Genomic DNA, 19,187 nt, shown 5'->3' on the forward strand with positions numbered 1-19,187 from the left:
GTTCCCTGTACGATACAGGACGGCCTTGTTTGTTATCTATTTTATATACAGTCGTATGTGTATATGTTACTCCCAAACTCCTAATTTATCCCTCCCCCAACCTTTCTACTTTGGTAACTATAAGTTTGTTTTCTATGTCTGAATTTATTTTTTTTTGCTGTACACAGGCCTCTCACTGTTGTGGCCTCCTCCATTGCGGAGCACAGGCTCCGGACTCACAGGCCCAGCCGCTCTGCGGCATGTGGGATCCTCCCGGACCAGGGCACAAACCCGCATCCACCGCTTCGGCAGGCAGACTCCCAACCACTGCGCCACCAGGGAAGCCCTCTATTTCTCTTTTGAAATAAGTTCATTTGTACCATTTTTGTCTTTCTCTGTCTGGCTTACTTTACTTAGTATGATAATTCCTGGCTCTTAAATCATTGCCTTATCACTGTGTGCTCACGTGGTCTTTTGTCATATGTGTGCATGTGGAGAAAGAGGGATTTCCCTCTTCCTCCTTTTATAAAGCCACCAATCATATAGGATTAGTATGCCATCCTTACGACCTTATTTAACCTTCATCACAGTCTAAAAGCCCTACCTCCAAACAGGATCCCATGAGGGTTAAGGCTTCAATATATGAATTTGGGAGGAATACAATTTAGTCCATAGCATCACCCTATACATTTCTATAGCACTTTCTCCTTTCTTAGAATGTATAGCAATCACCTGTTTTCCTACCTGTGCCTCATTAGACATGAGTGTCCTCAGGCCAGACCACATGACTATGTCACCATTGTATCCCTGGCCCAGTCCCAGGCGTTACATGGCCATGTGAAACAGAGCAGGACCCTGTGGGGCTCCTGGGCATGGAAGGCTTTCTGTCCCCCATCTCTTGTTTGTAGGGAATAGACTCCAGCCTCCATGACCTTCCCTGAGTTCCAAAGGACAGGTTCAAACAGTTGCTAATCAGGGTAGGGAGGGGGATATAGAGACAAGGGAGGAGCAGTCAAGAAACAATAGTGCAGCCTTGGGGCAGGGTCACCTTAAGAGATACACATAACAATGTCTTTGAGCTCTTTACAGAACTAAAACTCCCAATAAATGGGATATGTCAGCATTCTTCATTCCAGAGAAGACTCCCCTAAGGCCAGATTAAAGGAACCAGAGAAGCTCATCAAGAGGCCAGATTAAAGGAGTGTAGGCCCTGCACATACCCTAACCTTATCAGCAACCCCACCTTTGAATCATTGCTATAAAACTCCTCACTAAATCCTCCCAAGTTGGGACACATAGTTTTTCAGGGCATAAGCCTGTTGTGTCCACCTTTGCCTGGCAAAGCAATAAAGCTATTTTTTTCTACTTCATCCAAAACTCTGTCTCTGAGATTCGATTTGGCACCAGTACATAGAGACCAAGTTTTCAGCATCACATGTGCTCAAAGCTGGTCGAATGAACAAGGGGCAGAAGGAAGTTCCTATTCTGCCCCTTCACCAGGTCTACCAGGAAATGCTATAATTACCAGGAGTAAGTTGGTCAGGTCTAACAAATATCTGGGGCTTTGCTGGAGACAGAACATCAAAACAAGCCTTAAGCTAATTCAGCTGCTTAATGTATGGGCTTCAGTCGCCTCCAAGGTTCTCATCAAAGTCACAGAAGGACACGTCATCAGTTAAGCTAAACTCTGATTACCAGCCATACCTGGGCCAGGAAGCAGATGCTGTACCCATCTAGGTGAGGAGCACCCAACCCAATTTCTAAGTTCTTATTTCATATGAATCAGTGATTTAAAAATAAGGTAAATAATTTAATAAATTATACCCATTGAATAAATGACCATGTCAAATGGATAATATACTCAAGAATCAGTTAAAATTAAGTATAAAAAAAGACACTACATTCAGGCCTGTTCAAAACTTTATTGTACTTTGAATAATAAGCAAAGTAACAAAATTTAGAGCATGATAAAGATGGAATATCTCAAATTATGTTCCTTACAAAAGCATTAAGTACAGTACACAAAGACTGTTTATAATATTTTAAAGTCTGCTAAAAATATCAAGACATCCTAGGATTTGTGGAGTTACCTTTCCTGTCAACTAGAGCATTGATTCCCACTAGCTTTGCTACAATAAAAGTTAACATATATGAATGTACACATGTAATAACTGAAATGGAAAATGAAGGCATGCAACAAACATTCCAATTACTAAGCAAGTATGAAGAAGAAAGTCTTTTTGGTATTTCTGAACTTACCATTCCTTTGAACATATCAACCAGGTCCAGTGAAACTTTTTTTCCAGAATGTTCAGAGGTGATATTCAAAACACTGAACAACCCCAACAGTCCATCACCACTGTCTGGTAAGCACAGACACTGGAGTAAGGGCTGATATGGCAATACGGTCTGTTCCCAAACTGAATATCAGCCCTGATCTCATCTCCCATGTCCAGATGCACGTTTGGACTAATGTAGAAGTGTGAGCTATGAGCTATGAAACATGAAATTCACACAGACAGGAAGTTGAACTCAAATACTCTGCTGCATGGAGGCTGAATGTGAAATTTTTCACAGTGACTGAAACTGACTGGCTGACAGGCAATGGTGTTTTTTTATATTTGACTTTGACTAAAATGAATGGACTTACAAGAAACCCTTGAGATTTAGTTAATGCTACTAATCTAAAGGCTCTGAAGAACTGAGGAGCCTTTAAAATCGGTATATGTGACCTTTTCTATATTTTTCATTAAGGAAAGAAACAATAATAAAAACACCGAGGTACATGAGTTTCTTTTCAAGGGATTACTGTTGTTATCTTCCTGAGATGCAAAGACCACAAAAGAAGAGCACCATGCCTAGGCTGCTGAATGAGGCATCAGACACTAATAGTTTGGTCCTTTTCTAAAGGGATCTCTTCTGACAATGACACTAAAACACAGTGATGGATCACAGATGCCCGGGGGTCCTGGCTGCCCTTGGATTCCAGGTTTTCCGTGGTCTCCGTCTTTGCCGGGGAGACCTGGGTCTCCCGGAGGACCTTCTTTGCTTATTCCAGGGGGGCCCTCTGGACCTAGGATGGGACATTAGCAATACATGAACAGATGAGTTTGGTTTTGTTGCTGACACAGCTGAATCTGCAAAACATGTAAACTGGTAAAAAGACTCCCTTGAAACTTTTACGTATTTGCACTAAGGTGAAAAGAGGAGGTATCCTCTTGCTAATTCTATACACCTTCCATTTTGAAAAGAACTATCCAAAAGTAATTTTTGTAAAACTAGGCCAAGCTATGTTAATATGCAATCATGCTGCGGCTGAAGACACAGAGCTAACATTCTAATATTTCAATTTGTGGATTGTCCAAACTATTTCTTCCTCTCAGCTTATCTTTTGCCAATATTATTATAAATTGCCAAAATTATTATAAATATATCAGTAAGCTAAAACTCTAATAAAGCCACTTTTGTGCCATATTTGTAGTCAAAATGACTATTTCCATTATATACATATATATATATATTTTAGTTTCCACAAGGAAACACATTGTCATTACCATAGTATACTAGTAATCAATACACAGAGGTATTATAACACTAATTTGTGAACCATACTTAGTTCAATTAGCATGTTCAAAAAAAGAAAAATTAACTCAAGATATTGGCCTTTTAAAGTTGATGACCCAAAATAACAAAAACAAAATATTTAGGTTTAGGGATGGAGCAGAGTGGACTGGGCACTTTCTACCACTAATACTTCCTGCTACTACTACTACTAAACATTTATTCAGCACTAAGCTACAATTGTAGGTGTTGTTCAAAATGCTTTACATACAAAGTATTAAATCATTTGATCCACCCAAAAGCCTTGAGCAGTAATAACATCTAAAATAATAATGATAGTACACATTTATTGAAAACATAACTTTTTCATGCACTGTTCTGATAGCATGACATGTATTAATTCATTTAATCTTCCACCAATGTCATGATGCAAAAGACATCTCATCACTATTTTACAAATGAGGAAACTGACACACGGATAAGTTAAATAATGCAGCTAGCAGAGGCTGGCTTACAAGTCCATCTCAGCATTATTCTGCTTCCCTGAGAATCATAAAGATTAAAGGTGATATACACTAGGTAGGCCTGGGCAACTTGGAACCATCTGAGAACTATTCTAAGGAGTGGTATTCTAAGGAGTCTAAATGATAAGTGAGAGAGAATCCTGAATGATTAATGGATATAATATAGGATACAACTTCTAGTAGTTAGAGCTCAATGTGTTGAATGTGAATCACTCAAAAAAGGAAACGAAAGTCTTGGTTTCAAATCTTTGGACAGAGATTTATGATGATTTTCTTAACGTAAAATGTGCAGCAACACTTATGAGCATCATCAGTTCATACCTGGGGGACCAGGAGGACCTTGTAATCCAGGGTACCCAAGCCCTTGGCTCCCCTTTGCCCCATTTCGTCCTGGTAAGCCTGCAGAGTGTCAGAGAGGGGAGTAAGCTTACTTTTCCCATAAAATCACTTCCTCCTAGATTGTTTCTTTCAAAGCTGTTAATACACACATTAAAAGAAAAATAAATCTTTAAAAATTAGCCAGCCACCTATTTACTATTGTTAACAGGACACAGAATTTTTGAAGTGAAACTTTATAAAATGATCAGTGGTCTAGCAAAACTTAATGAAGATTAAATATTAAGAAAGGAAAATGGTTTGGAATTATTAGCTCTTTTTGTTACTCATACTTGTTCTTTTATTACTTTGATGAAACATCTAAATTGTTCCTATAATATTAAATTAAAAGGAAAGAATTATCAACCAACATTTCACATAAATATTCAAAAACAAAGAGCAGTAAGTTGTGGGCTATTAGGAAGTTTGGTCGCAAAACATCATTTTTCTTATAGAAATTTATAGAAAACAATTTTGAATATGGTTACAGAAGTAACCAAAGTCAAAATAAAGGAAATGGTGTCTGTGATGTTCTATTTAAAGACCTAATTAGACTCAAGCAAAATTTCTAAGTACATTGTCAACATTTTCTGATTTACAGGTTCACATGCTTCATAACGTTGACCTCTCTCTTGACTTTAGGATATTCTTTCATGAAATAGAATGATTGTTCTTTAACTCAGTTGACAAATTATTTAAAGACTTAGGGATAGAAAAATTTTTTGTCTTCAAGAAAACAGACAGGAACTCTTGCCTGTTAAATAAGTTTAGGATGTGAATACAAAAAATACCCTTTTCTGTTATTTATTTGCTTACACATACAAACTAAGTACCTTTTAATCCTTTGGCACCTGGGCGTCCCGGAGCTCCCATTAATCCAGGAACACCATCTCTTCCTGGCAAACCAGGGAATCCTCGGGGACCTTCTGGGCCCATGGGACCAGGTGGCCCAGGAATACCAGGAGAGCCACGCTGGGACTGGCAGTGATCACAACTCTGAATTCTTCCACTTTGAAGTAAGACAGGTAGCTGGGCTTAAAAGCAAAGAAACCCCATCCCTTATGTTTAAATGGTGAATGGGCATTAATAATATCACTCATATTTTTTCTAAATTTACAGATACATATCTCTTGGCCAATAATTTCACTTCTAGAAATTTAACTATGGAAATATCCATTGCTCTGTGCAATAATTTTATTGTGGCAATTGCTTCAAGTAAGGGAAAAAAGGAAGTGCCCCTCTAAAAGAAACTGGTAAATTAAATTATAGATGTCATATTATGAATAAAATTACCAGAATTATGTCAGGGAAGAAAATTTAATCAATGGTGAAATAATGATAAATTGCTTTATTAAAAAGATTACAAAGGGTACATATAATATTTTACCTTTATAAAAATACTTATCTGGAAAATAAAAACGAGAGGTTGATAAATGTCCTTTATTTTCTTCATCTTACTTATATCTTTTATAATTTCTACAAAGAATTTGTATTACTTTTGAAATTTGAAAGTTATCAAAATCTCTATGTTGGAGACTTACCTCTTAATACATCAGTGCAAACTTGTCGAATAAACTGTTCTGAAAATTCTCTCCCCTGCATCAAATTATTAAGGGTTATAACATTGACATACCAAGTAAATAGCAACAGAAATATGAAAACTGTGAAAGAAGCAGAATACATACGGGCTTCCCATCTAGTCCTGGGGGTCCCTGAGGACCTGCTTCCCCGGGTTGCCCCTGGGGACCCGTAGGCCCCATCAGACCATTCACTCCAGATTCTCCTTTGGGTCCAGTGGCACCTCTGGCACCAGGCTCTCCCTTTTCACCTCTCTAAAAACAAAAGAAATCTTCAAAAGTTCTATTTAAATATTTCAGAAGGTATAAATGCATCATAAAAGTCTTAAGGATATGGATATGAAAATATATAAACATATATCTAAGTTATATAGGAAATTGTTGGGAAACACTGTAATTGATCAGGAAGGAAATTTCATATTATATTAAACTGTCATTTATCCATCCATCCAACCCTACAAATAACCACTACCTAGTACATATATTGATTAAGCAATATGCATAGTGCCAGAGATACAATGATGAACGTGACACAGTCTTGTCCCCAAGGAGTTTAAATCCTAGAGAGATAGATGTAGAAATACACAATATTCTTCATTGAGAAACATGCAGAAAAACTTAGCTCCTAATTTAGAAGAAGAATCAATATTACTGGCAAATATGTAACATTTCATACCTAATTCAGTGAATCTACATATTCTGAAAATCTCTATTTAGGAACTACTAAAGAACATGAAAGATATTTTCTGTTTGTGATGTCAATAGCTACATTTATACAGTATTAAAAATCAAGCCATGAGGACTGAACAGACAGCATAATACATGAAGAAACATACCTCTCCTTTTGTACCATGATGGCCTTGAATTCCCTTTGAAAATTAATAGGGAAAAAATAAATAAATAAGTAAATGTGCAAGCTACAGTACTAGCAATGTGGCATGCACCCTTTACCACACATTTAATCAAACTTTAATTTTCAGTTTGGATCTATGTTCATCGGTGATATTGGCATGTAGTTTTCTTTCTTTGTAACATCTTTTTCTGGTTTTGGTATCAGGGTGATGGTGGCCTCGTAGAGTGAGTTTGGGTGTGTGTTCCTCCCTCTGCTATATTTGTAGTGAGGTGGATGGACCTAGAGTCTGTCATACAGAGTGAAGTAAGTCAGAAAGAGAAAAAACAAATACTGTATGCTAACACATATATATGGAATCTAAGAAAAAAGAAATGCTCATGAAGAACCTAGGGGCAAGACAGGAATAAAGACGCAGACCTACTAGAGAATGGACTTGAGTATATGGGGAGGGGGAGGGGTAAGCTGGGACAAAGTGAGAGAGTGGCATGGACATATATACATTACCAAACGTAAAATAGATAGCTAGTGGGAAACAGCCACATAGCACAGGGAGATCAGCTCGGTGCTTTGTGACCACCTAGAGGGGTGGGATAGGGAGGGTGGGAGGGGGAAACAAGAGGGAGGAGATATGGGGATATATGTATATGTATAGCTGATTCACTTTGCTATAAAGCAGAAACTAACACACCATTGTAAAGCAATTATACTCCAATAAAGATGTATAAAAAACGTCGATCAGCAAGTAAAACACTCTCTGTAAGGCCATTCTTTAAATATGGAAGTTTCTGAAGAAATGCAGGGGTTTCTACCAGATAGAATATTACAAATGGAGCCAGAGTAAGAGGAAAGATAAAATAGTAAGCTCTCTGGACTAGAACCAAATGAGAGCTAAAACTGAAAACAGCTGTCATCTGAGAATCCACTAAGATGATTTCATGAGGGAAACATTCGCTTGGACCCCATTCACAATGTGAACGCCAGAAAAATCACACACGTGCAGCCCTTGGTAGGACGACAGTTAACTAGGACTTTGTTTACTTTGAGAGATTGGGACAACTATTCAGCTGTTGAGAGGCAATGGCTGTCCTGCTCGCCCACCCCCACCCCGCCCCCTGCCATTCTCCCTGTAGACTCAGTTCCTGGTGGTGGAAAACGCAGCTTCCAACACACCCAGGACAGAAGCTTTCTAGGGAACCCAAATCCTGCCTTGGGGGAGCAGACTTCCTCTTTTCCTTGAGAAGTGAGATAAAAGAAAACAAGTTAGGGGAAACTTGCAGAGAGTGTCATCTGTCAATCAGTGAGCTAACCAAGTTGTGAACTCAAAATCCAAAGAAAATATCCTTCTATCAGAGAGTTACTGTGAATAACAATTTGGGGTAAAACGCCTGGGTTGTGGAGGGTGATGGATGAAGGGGTGAGGGTCCTCCTATGAGTAGAGCTGTTTAAAGATGCTGTGTGATTAACGCAGGGAAACAGAGCAGGTCAGAGGGGAATAGGGACAGAGCTGACTGTCACCCAGTGGTGTGAGTGGAGTGAAGGGACAGGAAAATGAAGACCTTTTGTATTGCACATAACTGTATGCAGGCAAACTCTGTCCATTTCTCCTTTCAGTGATCCTTGCTCTGAAGTTCACTTCTAAGTTCTCAACTTTTTGACATGTAACACTCACCCTCCATATTACACAACCTTGGGGTCATGTGCTTTCAAAGACTGCTCCCTACACCAATGGTCTCCCCCATTCCTCCAAGTGAGGGACCCAGAGACCCCTGTCCTTGGAGCCATCACCTCACAGTTCTATCCCCCTACCTCCAGAGTCAGTGTAATCACTGAATCTTTCTCCCACCCACACTCCCTAATCAGTTGGATGCTTTTCTTTTTTTTTGCGGTACGCGGGCCTCCCACTGCTGTGGCCTCTCCTGTTGCGGAGTACAGGCTCCGGACGCGCAGGCTCAGCAGCCATGGCTCACAGGCCTAGCCGCTCTGCGGCATGTGGGATCTTCCCGGACCGGGGCACGAACCCGTGTCCCCTGCATTGGCAGGCAGACTCTCAATCACTGCGCCACCAGGGAAGCCCAGCTGGATGCTTTTATTTGTCCAATATGGCTCTGACTGAACCTACATGCCACTTGGCAATCTCACCGAAACATGGCTTCATGAGGAGAGTTTAGTCAAGGAAGAAGCAAGGCAATCTTATTATGTATCTACTGCATAACACAGTTCTTCAAGATGGCATTTTAATTCATCTCTAGTGTAGTAAATTATATCTTTGAACAAACTAGAGAGAAACAAGGACATTCCTTCACTATGTATGGCCTCAACTACTCACATTTCAAGGAGAAAATCAAAACTCAACAGTAGGTACAGAGATGCTGCCATGTATGGCTGCCTTGGGCCAATACTACTCCAAGAAATGGGTGGAACTGTCTACCTTTAGTCATTTACTTGGTCAGAAGAAAGCATTGAAAATCAAGTTTCACAGCCACTGAGAGTATCAGCATGGGAAAATGAAAATATAAATCAAAAGATTAAAGTTGTGATCACCATCACCACTAGAATTCTCATCCTTGGGCACTTAGAATGCACTTAGAATGCAGGCTACATCTCCCCTTCTCCCCACCCATTTTTATTTGCAAGTAACCCTCTCTCAGGGGGTTCATTATGTGATTCATTATTTCATTTTCCATAAAAAAAAATACCTGTGGCCCTGGAATCCCTGGTCTTCCATTCTCTCCCTTTTGACCCTTTAAAATTGAATAAATGTTATTCATTAGTTTGCACACATATGATGCAATCACATATACAACACAAACTATGTACTGTGCTGTCATCTAGAAGAAAGGTCACAAGAGCAGTGATGCAAATATGTAAAATGATGTAAGAGAAGAAAAAAAGAAGTGAGAGGAACGTCAACCTAATCTTACAGCTAAAATGGATAAAGACAAGGAATGAACTACTGACTTTGGGGAACATGTAAATAATGTTAGACAGTTGAGGATGTTCTGCTGAGTCCATGTTCACAGCATGAAAATAATTTAAAAATCCAGTGGCTGTGGTCATTTTCTTAATTTCAATGACATTATTCATGTTCGGTGTTGATTATACACATGGAGGGCAAGAAGATCACTTGAAAGACATTTTTAAACTAAAAATATACTGTAAAATACATTTTGAATGAAAATCTTTAAATTAGGACAAATAGAGAAAAAATTAATAAAGATATAAACACATTTGTCCATTCAATTAATATTTTGGGACATCGTCCTTGTATAAGACATTGGGCCAGACCCTGATACTCTACTATTTCATCCCTATGTTGAACAGGATAATTAGCAGTTTCTAGCAAAACATACACCTAGATACACAATCAATTAAAGATCTAGTGACTGAAATTGTAAATCACTCCTGCATAGAGGTTTTTTCATTTACTTACTTACATCAATGAATTCCCAGGGGCCCTATTTGCTGTAGGGACACTGTTGCAGTGTCCCCATGTTGCCTTCAAGTTGCTTACTGTGTGGTGCAAAAGCTAAGCAATTAATCTCTTTAATAAGCAGTTAAATTCTAAATTTCAAAGTGCTAAGATACTAAACCTTAACTGTTCTCAACACATAAACAAACTAACGTGACATGATAAAGGTGTTAGCTAACCTTACAGTAGTAATCATATTGCAATATATAAATTGCACCTTGTACACCTTAAACTTACACAATGGTATATGTTAATTATATCACCTTAAACTTGTACGCCTTAAACTCGTACACCTTAAACTTACACCTTGTACACCTTAAACTTATACATTATTATATATTAACATTGTGCCCTGTATACCTTAAACTTATACAATGTTATATGTTAATTATATCAATAAAAATATATACAACTAAATTCTATTGGAATTCTATTAAAAAAGAATAATGAAAATACGGTCGATAAGGATGCAGTGTATAATTATATATCTGGAATGGACACTACTGGGACATACGGTGGGGCATCTGATAAAGAGGGTAGGAAAAATGACTCCACCTTGAGTGCAGCCCTCAGGGATGTGTAAGTGGTACCCAACTCGAGAAGACGGGGGTGTGGCAGGGAGAGAAGACACAGGACAGAGGTGTATAATTTCTTCCAGCTAAAGCAGCAGGGCAGGAGCAGATAATAGTGGGTAGACTGGCAAAGAGATAAGACTAAAGAAGATTCAGTCCAACAAGGAGGCACTTTATGGGCTGGACTTTATCTTGAAATGTGTGTGGAGCATCACTGAAGGACTCCTAAGCAGTTGTGTAACTTAGTTACTGATGCTGGTAAAAGTGTGGGGGGAAGGGGTAGACTGAACTCAAGGAGACCAGTTAGGATATTACAGTCACCCAGGACCCATGACAAGAAATGGTCAGGACAGTGGGATGGGGGGAAGGGGCTTAGTTCAAGTTTCATTGTCTGAAACAGTGTTCAGACTGTGACCTTAGCAGATTTTGATGCTATTATTACCTAAATTTGAAATTTCCTTTTATGCCACCAGATATTCTGGAGCTTTCAAAGTTCTGCGAATTTTGCAAAGTGTTTTACGTAGCAAGACTCAGCCACTATAGCTGAACTTTTTTTTTTTTTTTGGCCACACCGCACAGCATGTGGGGATCTTAGTTCCCGACCAGGGATAAAACCTGTGCTCCCTGCATTGGGAGCACAGATTCTTAACCACTGGACCATCAGGGAAACCCCTATAGCTGAGCTTGGTAATCTTAAAAACATCATTAAAGTACTGTCTGGACACTTGATTTGTAATTGATGATTGGAAAAGTCTTACATTTCTAGAACTTAAAAGACTGAAAGACCAACAGATATAGTTTATTCCTGATCAGTGTCACTGATTCAGCCAGCGGCGTCCTACTCACGGGTCAGGCTTCAGTTAATGAAAAAACCATCTGAGGGCCACTCAGACTGAGGTGAAACTGTCCTCATCTCCCAAAGCTGTAGCATAGTTCTCCTCTTTGCCTTTGTTGCTAAGCCACCCAAAACCAAACGTCCTTCTAAATCTCCCTAGATTTCCTCAGCCTGATCTAATTTTCTGGTATAACTCTCCTTCTGTTTATTAGTTTGAATATGTTTTATATACAGTGTTAACAGTTTCTTATCAAATTTATTTATGCCATAAGCCATGTCAAATCATTTGTGGAAACCAACACACCATAAAATATGTAAATAAATATATATTACAAGCATGTGATAAAATCCGTATGTTATTTTGTTGAATCGCTTGGTTCCCAAGTTTCCTACAATAGTGGTGTAGTGACGAATGTTAAAGTTAGATTTGATGTGTTTTGAGAAATTTAGTAAAATGAGAAAGCTGGGATTTAACAGATATTGACAGTAAAACAGGAAGGAGCTGGAAAAGCCATGTAAGAATTAAAAAGAATGAAGCCCTGAGTTTTTTTGCCAAGCCAAAAAAATAAAATAAGCCAGTAACATACCTGAATGCCCTTTTCGCCTTGATTTCCTTTGTCCCCCTGCAAAAAGGCCGTCTAATATGTATCATAATGTCATATATTCTGTATCCTTTCAAATAAACATGCTTTTCTTCTGCCAAGAAAAATATATGGTCTCATGCAAATTCGACAAGTGCCTTATAAACAAAAGTTGACTCCAACATGGTATTTGAGAAGAGAGTAAAAACACATTATGTCAAGATGATGTTCTAAATGAATACTTTCTTGTGCTCTTACATTCAAAAGAAAATTAACTACAATTTCTATTTTATAAGGAAGAAGAAAACTTTTCTATATTGATCACAATCTGAAGTTAAACAAAGAGAGGACTATATTTTGACAAATCTCGTTTTATGAAATCAAACTGAAAAGTCTTCTACTATTAAGCTAATAATGGCCACAAATTTATAGGAAAAAATGAAATAAAACAATGTTGAAAAAGTATTTTAGAAAACATATGCTTCAAAAATTAACTTTTGGGGGGAAATTCATATTCCATAATATTGTTTCCTGGAATTTCTCAGCTAGAAGAGATGTTTGAAACCAACTAGTTCAGTGTCTTTGTTCTTATAATGTACCCACAGATCAGGAAAGGTAAGCATTTGCCCAAGGTTGAACTTGGACGCTCTTTCCAAATTTCCTTTCTACCATCCTATCCAAACATAAAGAGTAGAGTTTTGTGTTTACAGCGAATAAAATACAGATTTTCTTTTAACTGGCAGGTTTCTGAACAAGGAAATTCTCTAAATCCAAACATATTCACAGTAGTTTACTTAATATTCACTGATGGTCTAACACTTAATTGCTGCTGTGAGGGTCATTCCTGTGTCAGCAAGTACTGCCTGCCGCTCATCAGGGCAAAAGGGATCACACTAGGTACAGTAATCTAGGGGCTGAGCAGATAATACATGAGGGATAGAAAAAATGAAATGGTAGAAAAAGTGAAAGAGCAAGGAATACAAAGATGGAGACATAACAGTTTGTATCCTTTGCAGAAAAAAAGCCAACACATCCACTCTTAACCTGAACTGTATATATCTGCAGGGGCATGGACTTCTCTGACAGGTGGGCAGTCAGTTCTTGCTCAAAGACTTCAAGCCAACAATAATATTGGTATAGATACAGCTCAGAGTTCTTTACTTAACAGGAGAGAGAGAGAACCCAAAGTGATGCTGTTTTATCTCACCAAAACATTTTATATGAATATATATGTTTTGTATTTTAAAGTCCTTAAATTAATTTTAAGTGAACTATTATGTAATATAACTGTTTCACAGATAGGAATGCCATGGTCAAGCATTCTGGCTGTAATTTTTATTGTTTCAGACTTTTGCCCCAGTTTTGGTAAGAGTGATATTCACATTTTGGTAAGAGTGCCTCACATGGAATACTTTCCCTAAAAAGTTCTTGACACATCTGGATTGACCACAGAACAATCTGAATTTACAAGATATTATTTAATTGTACGTTTATATTTTTTGATCTGTCTCTTCGAAGATCCTCATCTAGGAGACAGTACCTATGTGGGGACATGAAAGGTGCCACAGCTCTTAGCATGAGGTTGAACACATTATATGTACACCAAATACATAGGTCAGCTCATCACTGAATGCATAATTGGCCCTTCTACACTATGAGCACAAAAAGAAAACTTACATGGTAATAGCTGATTAACATTGAATTATATGTCCTAAATATCATACCTTTTTCCCTTGAATTCCAGGTAAACCCAGGTATCCTGGTTCTCCTGGCAGACCCACTGCTCCTGGTTCTCCCTAAGTAACACAGAATTCAGATGAAGATCACAGGCTTACTGCTTGTGAAAAACCCCACTGTTTTTATCTCTATATACATCTCAAATTGAAAACTGATAGTTAAAAATTTTGTTAGAGTTATTACTATAGAAGTAGTAAAGAATAGTAAAGTTCACTGAAGTCCCAATAAAACTTCTTATATTTTTTCCTATCTTTGCTAGTTAAGAAATCCTGAGATCATATCATATTTTAAAATTTTATAAACATTTGGTATTTTTATTATATTTATAATGTCAACAGTAAATAATAAAGCAGTGAAAATAATAAACACAGGTATCTCTCTTTGTATTTACTAATACTTTCCCATCCTCTTGAAATTGCTTTTTCTCATAATCCTCCTTTAAAAAGACTTATTTTATTGTTACAAAACTGGTAAGTAAATAGAAGTAATAAAATTATTGAAAATCTCATTACCCACTATTTTTATTTGGTTATATACTTTTCCCTCTACCTCTCACAAACACATACACAACTTAGATACTAAAACGTGCTGTGTATGCATAACTTAAGTAAACATAATCATTTACTTCAAAATATATTAATATTTTGAGTTCTTTATATGCCATTATGTTTTTTTAAATTTTAAATTACAGAATAGTATTCAACTATATTGATTTACCATATTTAATAAAATTTCTATTGTTAAACATTCATTTTCACAGTTTTTATTTTTATAAATAATATTGGGGTGAACACCCTTGTAGTTAGATATGCAAATTTATGATTTTTACTTTATATATATGGAATATTATTTTCTTAGACATAAATTCCTGAGCTGTTTTCAGAACAAGGAATAGTCCATAAGTTATCTTAACTCAATTTTTCTACTCCCTATCATGTCATAGGGATTATTTCCTTTTTTAAAAGAGACTTACAATGTGAAAGTATATGATGATGATGTATCAACAATATTTAGGTTAAAATTTTAAGAGATAGGACATGCTCCTGAATATGCTTCATGGAGTTTTGGTTTTGCTTTATTTGCTTTACCATTAGTCCCAAACTCTGTCATATTAAATAAAAACAACTCTCTTCTGTAGAAACTAAGTTCTGTTCTCTTTGCTCACTGTGAGCTGTTGAATATTACTCTAGATTTTTAAAGGCTAGAAGAGAATTGAACATCTGATTGAAATAAACATCAACTATTTGGTTTGGAGGAAACTGGTAAAGGCAACTGTGACTCCCAGACTGAAAATAAAGTCCCATCAATCAGCAAACAAAGAAACGGCACCACCAGGGGAGACACACACTCATTCAGCCACATAAGAGCGTGATATTCTCTGAACCAGAGAAGATGTTCATATTAGCATCCAAATTTTACTAGTTCTAGAAAAACCAAACTAAAGCATATTTCATGCCTTTATTACCTAAACTATGATAAAATATCCAAAAAACAGAAATGAAATTGGCCCACATTCACCACTGGCTTTCAGGTACCCTAATTTTATGTTAAAAGGTAATCCTTCATTTCATCTATCTTTTCTTAAGGGATACAAATGTTAATCTCATCAAATAATGAGAGGAACTCATACTTCTTTGAAAACATTTCCAAATGCTTCGAAACAAATTAATTACCTTGAGCCCAGAAGCCCCAGGCAGCCCTTGAAGTCCAGGTTCACCTTTATTTCCCTGTCAATGCATCAAAGCCATTTGAAATTTTTTGAATTTAGTCATTACCATATATCTGATACAGACACTTAAGGGAATACATTTTAAACAACTTTTGCATTTTCAACTTTCCAATTATTTGAAATATAGAATCTATATGTGAAGCCTATTTATTAAGAAAAACTCTTTTAAGCAGGGAAGTGAGTCCGCATATTTATAAAGCTTTCTACCAGCCTGTTTGATGCTGGCAGCTCGAAGTAAAAAGAGAGATTCCAATCTTTAGGGACTGGCACTAATTAGCTAGGTCTTTGTGCTGCACAAGCCAGACCCATGTATCTTAATAGCATCTTCTAGGCTGGAAATCTTCATCTTTCTCTGTTTTGCTTTCTCTGTATGACTCATTTTCAGTATGCAACTGAAAAAAGAAAATTAGCCTCAAATGCACTTTTGAGTGGCTTTTGGAAGAAGCATGAATCAGAAAACTTTTAGTTTGCATTCTTTTTCAGGATTCCAGTGCAGTCCTTGCTAACAGACATTTGGAAAGCAAGACCAAGTTGTCAGAGCAAAGAATGTAAGATAGGAAAAGAGGATTGGTTATAAAAGACAACCTGCCTCCTGGATCATCAGGAGAGATTGTCAGTGGTGGTTCTGGCTTTCAAAATATACTTGGACACCTGAAATCACAACCCAATCAATGTCTGGCAAAAACCTATAATTAAAGAGGTTGGTGTGATACCTAGAAGTGGGGGGCGATGATCACCCAGAGCCAGGTCAGGCTCACTGATCAGTAAAGGGAACCACTTTCATTCTCAGCTCACGTTGAGAACCACGTGAGCATACTATTTGGACTTAATTAAAGCATTTAGCACATAAAAGCATGATTATACCATAGAACAATGGTTCCTTAAATTTTCTAATTTTACAAATGATTAAGCTGAAACTCAGAGGTGACAGGACTTACCAAAAGCTACATGACCTGATTATGTTAATATACCCTGATGTCATTTAGATAATATTTTATAAAACTGGAATATGATAGGGTAAAACAGACTTATAAATGGTTCAACAGCTATTTTACAAAGAGGTATTATAATCTAAATTAGAAGTTTTCTAAAGATCTACCACAGAATTTCAGCCTCATCCCTGCCTTGCTTAACAAGCTTTTTTAGTCTTACTCTTGAATTTATATCAATTGTTACTGAAGGCATAGTTCACAAATATATTAGTTGACAAAACCAGAGGGTTTTGTCAACTAACATAGAGGCAAGTAAACTATGGCCTGTGGGCTAAGTCAGCCCAATGCCTCCTTTTGTAAATAAACTTGTACGAAACACAGGCACATCCACACCGTGGTGGCTGCTTTTACATTTCAATAGCAGAGCTGAGTGGCTGCAACAGAAATTATATGGCCCTCAAAGACTAAAACATGTCCTATCTGGCCCTTGGCAGAAAAACTTTCTAAGACCTGAGGTAATATACTGTATGAAAACAAGTTGAAATGTTTCACTGAAAAGATTACATTTAAGAGGTATAATTTTAACATCTTGAATCTATTTTTAACAAAATAATCGTAGAAGGACAAGATGAGGGAAATCAAACTTTATAGTAATTTATGTAAAAACAAACTGTGATGTTAGAATCAGCCACTTGACTCCCCAGCCACAACAGCAGACCTACCCAAGTGGTGGATGCCACAAATACATTGTTCTAACGTCTTTTATGGAAAATCTAGCAGGTTTAGTTGACCTCCAGCTCAGTGTGAGCCAACGATGCTAAGTGGCTAATTAAAAATGCTGACGAAATCTTAGGCTGGGTTCTTAAGAATTAGAGGATCCAGAACATCATGGGAGAGTCCATTGTACCCAGTTATTTAAGGAATATACAACTACTCTATTTTTTCTTACAGCATGACCTTGCAACGTGATGGAGAACCTCCACTTGGCAAGTGCACACTTACTACTGCTAGGACTCACAGTGTTCCAAGCACCCACAGGGTCCACCTCTGGTGAGACGGCAGCTACTTTTCCCTAATCACTGGGCTCCCAATGACATTTTATCCTATCTCTTTCTAGGTACTTTAGAATTAAAAGTAGAGTAGATTAGGCCATGTACTCATTTTGTATGCCAGGATCTATTTCCCTGGTCTAGTTAAAGGTTGAATGCTTCCAAAACAGCAATTCCGTCACTTCCTTTCAGAAGGCTATCCTAGAATCTACTTATTAAGTAGTCAAGAATAGTTTCTTGCGTTGAGCCAGAAGGTACCCGGTCTGATCCTCTAATAAAAAGAAATTCTCTTACACATGACTCTGTAGACCTAGAAAACGGTTGAATCATGGTACTCAGAGTGCCAGTTCTAGCTTAAGAATAACCTCACCTGACACCTAAATATATTGTTAAGCGTGCCTTACTTTTTAAATGTGAAAGTTGAGATAATGTGCCATGTTATCCACAGTCCCAAGGGAGGATAAAACTCACTACAAGGCATTTTACAAATAAAAATTCCACATACATTCCACTAAATAAAAAACCAAGAAGAGGACTTGGAAGTTGGTAAAGTTACCCTCAGTGGTCACTACAGATACTCTAGATGGTGGGCTGGGTACAGAGCCCCATAGAGCTCTGGGTATTCCTCAGTCCCTTGAGCTGCCAGTAAGGGAAGAGGGCTGAGTCATGCAGGATCTTGGACCTTTTCCAGCTTAAACCAGGCCTGCTTTACGTTAGCGTGTTTTATATGCTTAGTTTTTGCCTAAGACTTCATTCCTACAAGTGCTTGTTCATAGACTTCAAACCACATTCAAAATAAAATCAATGTAGTTAAAACTTTGACTGAAGTACCTAAATGGTCATTTTGCACAAAGCCCTCAATCTTGTTAAGTTAATTTTCTTTACCTTAGATCCTGGGGCTCCAGGCTGACCTGGTGAGCCGTCGCTTCCCATCAAACCCTACATTTTAAATGGAAATTGCAAGAGCAATTTAGAGAATAATATTTTTAAAATATTCAATCAGTTTTCAAGTTATACATTACCATCATAATCAATCCACTAAAATATAATGCAAGATATGGGAAACATCCCTACACACATCCAAATAAAGGATAATAAAGAATCAAACTATGCAAGATAACATGAAGGCTGGCAAAGCCCTTATAATTTGGTTGCTTAAATCACCTACAAATAGCAAAAATGACTGGAGAGCTAGTAAGAGACAAATGTAAAGAAAAGTTTCTTTTTTCTACACTCTACTTTCTTCCTTTCTCATGATGGCCAAGAATTAGATTACTTCATAGATGTTATTTTGGTCAATTTTACTTACGTTTTCTATTTTCTTGAATAATGATTTTAAAGAATTAAAATCTAATAATTTCTCTGAATGTAAGAATGTCTATTCAAGTTACAAATGGCCATATTTTTAGTAACC

The 19,187-nt window shown here is 37.3% G+C and overlaps 1 protein-coding gene across 7 annotated transcripts in view; it reads right to left on the minus strand.

The window, feature by feature from the left end:
* Positions 1-1,679: 1,679 nt before the first annotated feature.
* Positions 1,680-19,187, minus strand: part of COL21A1 (collagen type XXI alpha 1 chain) — a 186,406-nt gene continuing 168,898 nt past the window's right edge. For 6 of the 7 annotated variants that reach the window (XM_079934955.1, XM_079934957.1, XM_079934954.1 and 3 more), the window contains 11 exons: positions 18,659-18,712; positions 15,737-15,790; positions 14,051-14,122; positions 12,333-12,368; positions 9,566-9,610; positions 6,853-6,885; positions 6,125-6,271; positions 5,981-6,035; positions 5,273-5,473; positions 4,386-4,463; positions 1,680-3,052 (listed from right to left, as the gene is read on the minus strand). In XM_079934955.1, the coding sequence (XP_079791081.1) occupies positions 2,865-3,052; positions 4,386-4,463; positions 5,273-5,473; positions 5,981-6,035; positions 6,125-6,271; positions 6,853-6,885; positions 9,566-9,610; positions 12,333-12,368; positions 14,051-14,122; positions 15,737-15,790; positions 18,659-18,712 (963 nt within the window). In that variant the 3' untranslated portion in view covers positions 1,680-2,864. The remainder of the gene's footprint in view (positions 3,053-4,385; positions 4,464-5,272; positions 5,474-5,980; positions 6,036-6,124; positions 6,272-6,852; positions 6,886-9,565; positions 9,611-12,332; positions 12,369-14,050; positions 14,123-15,736; positions 15,791-18,658; positions 18,713-19,187) is intronic. The other variant, XM_079934956.1, reaches the window with a different exon arrangement.

This window comes from Stenella coeruleoalba (genome assembly GCF_951394435.1).
Source record: "Stenella coeruleoalba genome assembly, chromosome: 10".
Lineage (NCBI taxonomy): Eukaryota > Metazoa > Chordata > Mammalia > Artiodactyla > Delphinidae > Stenella > Stenella coeruleoalba.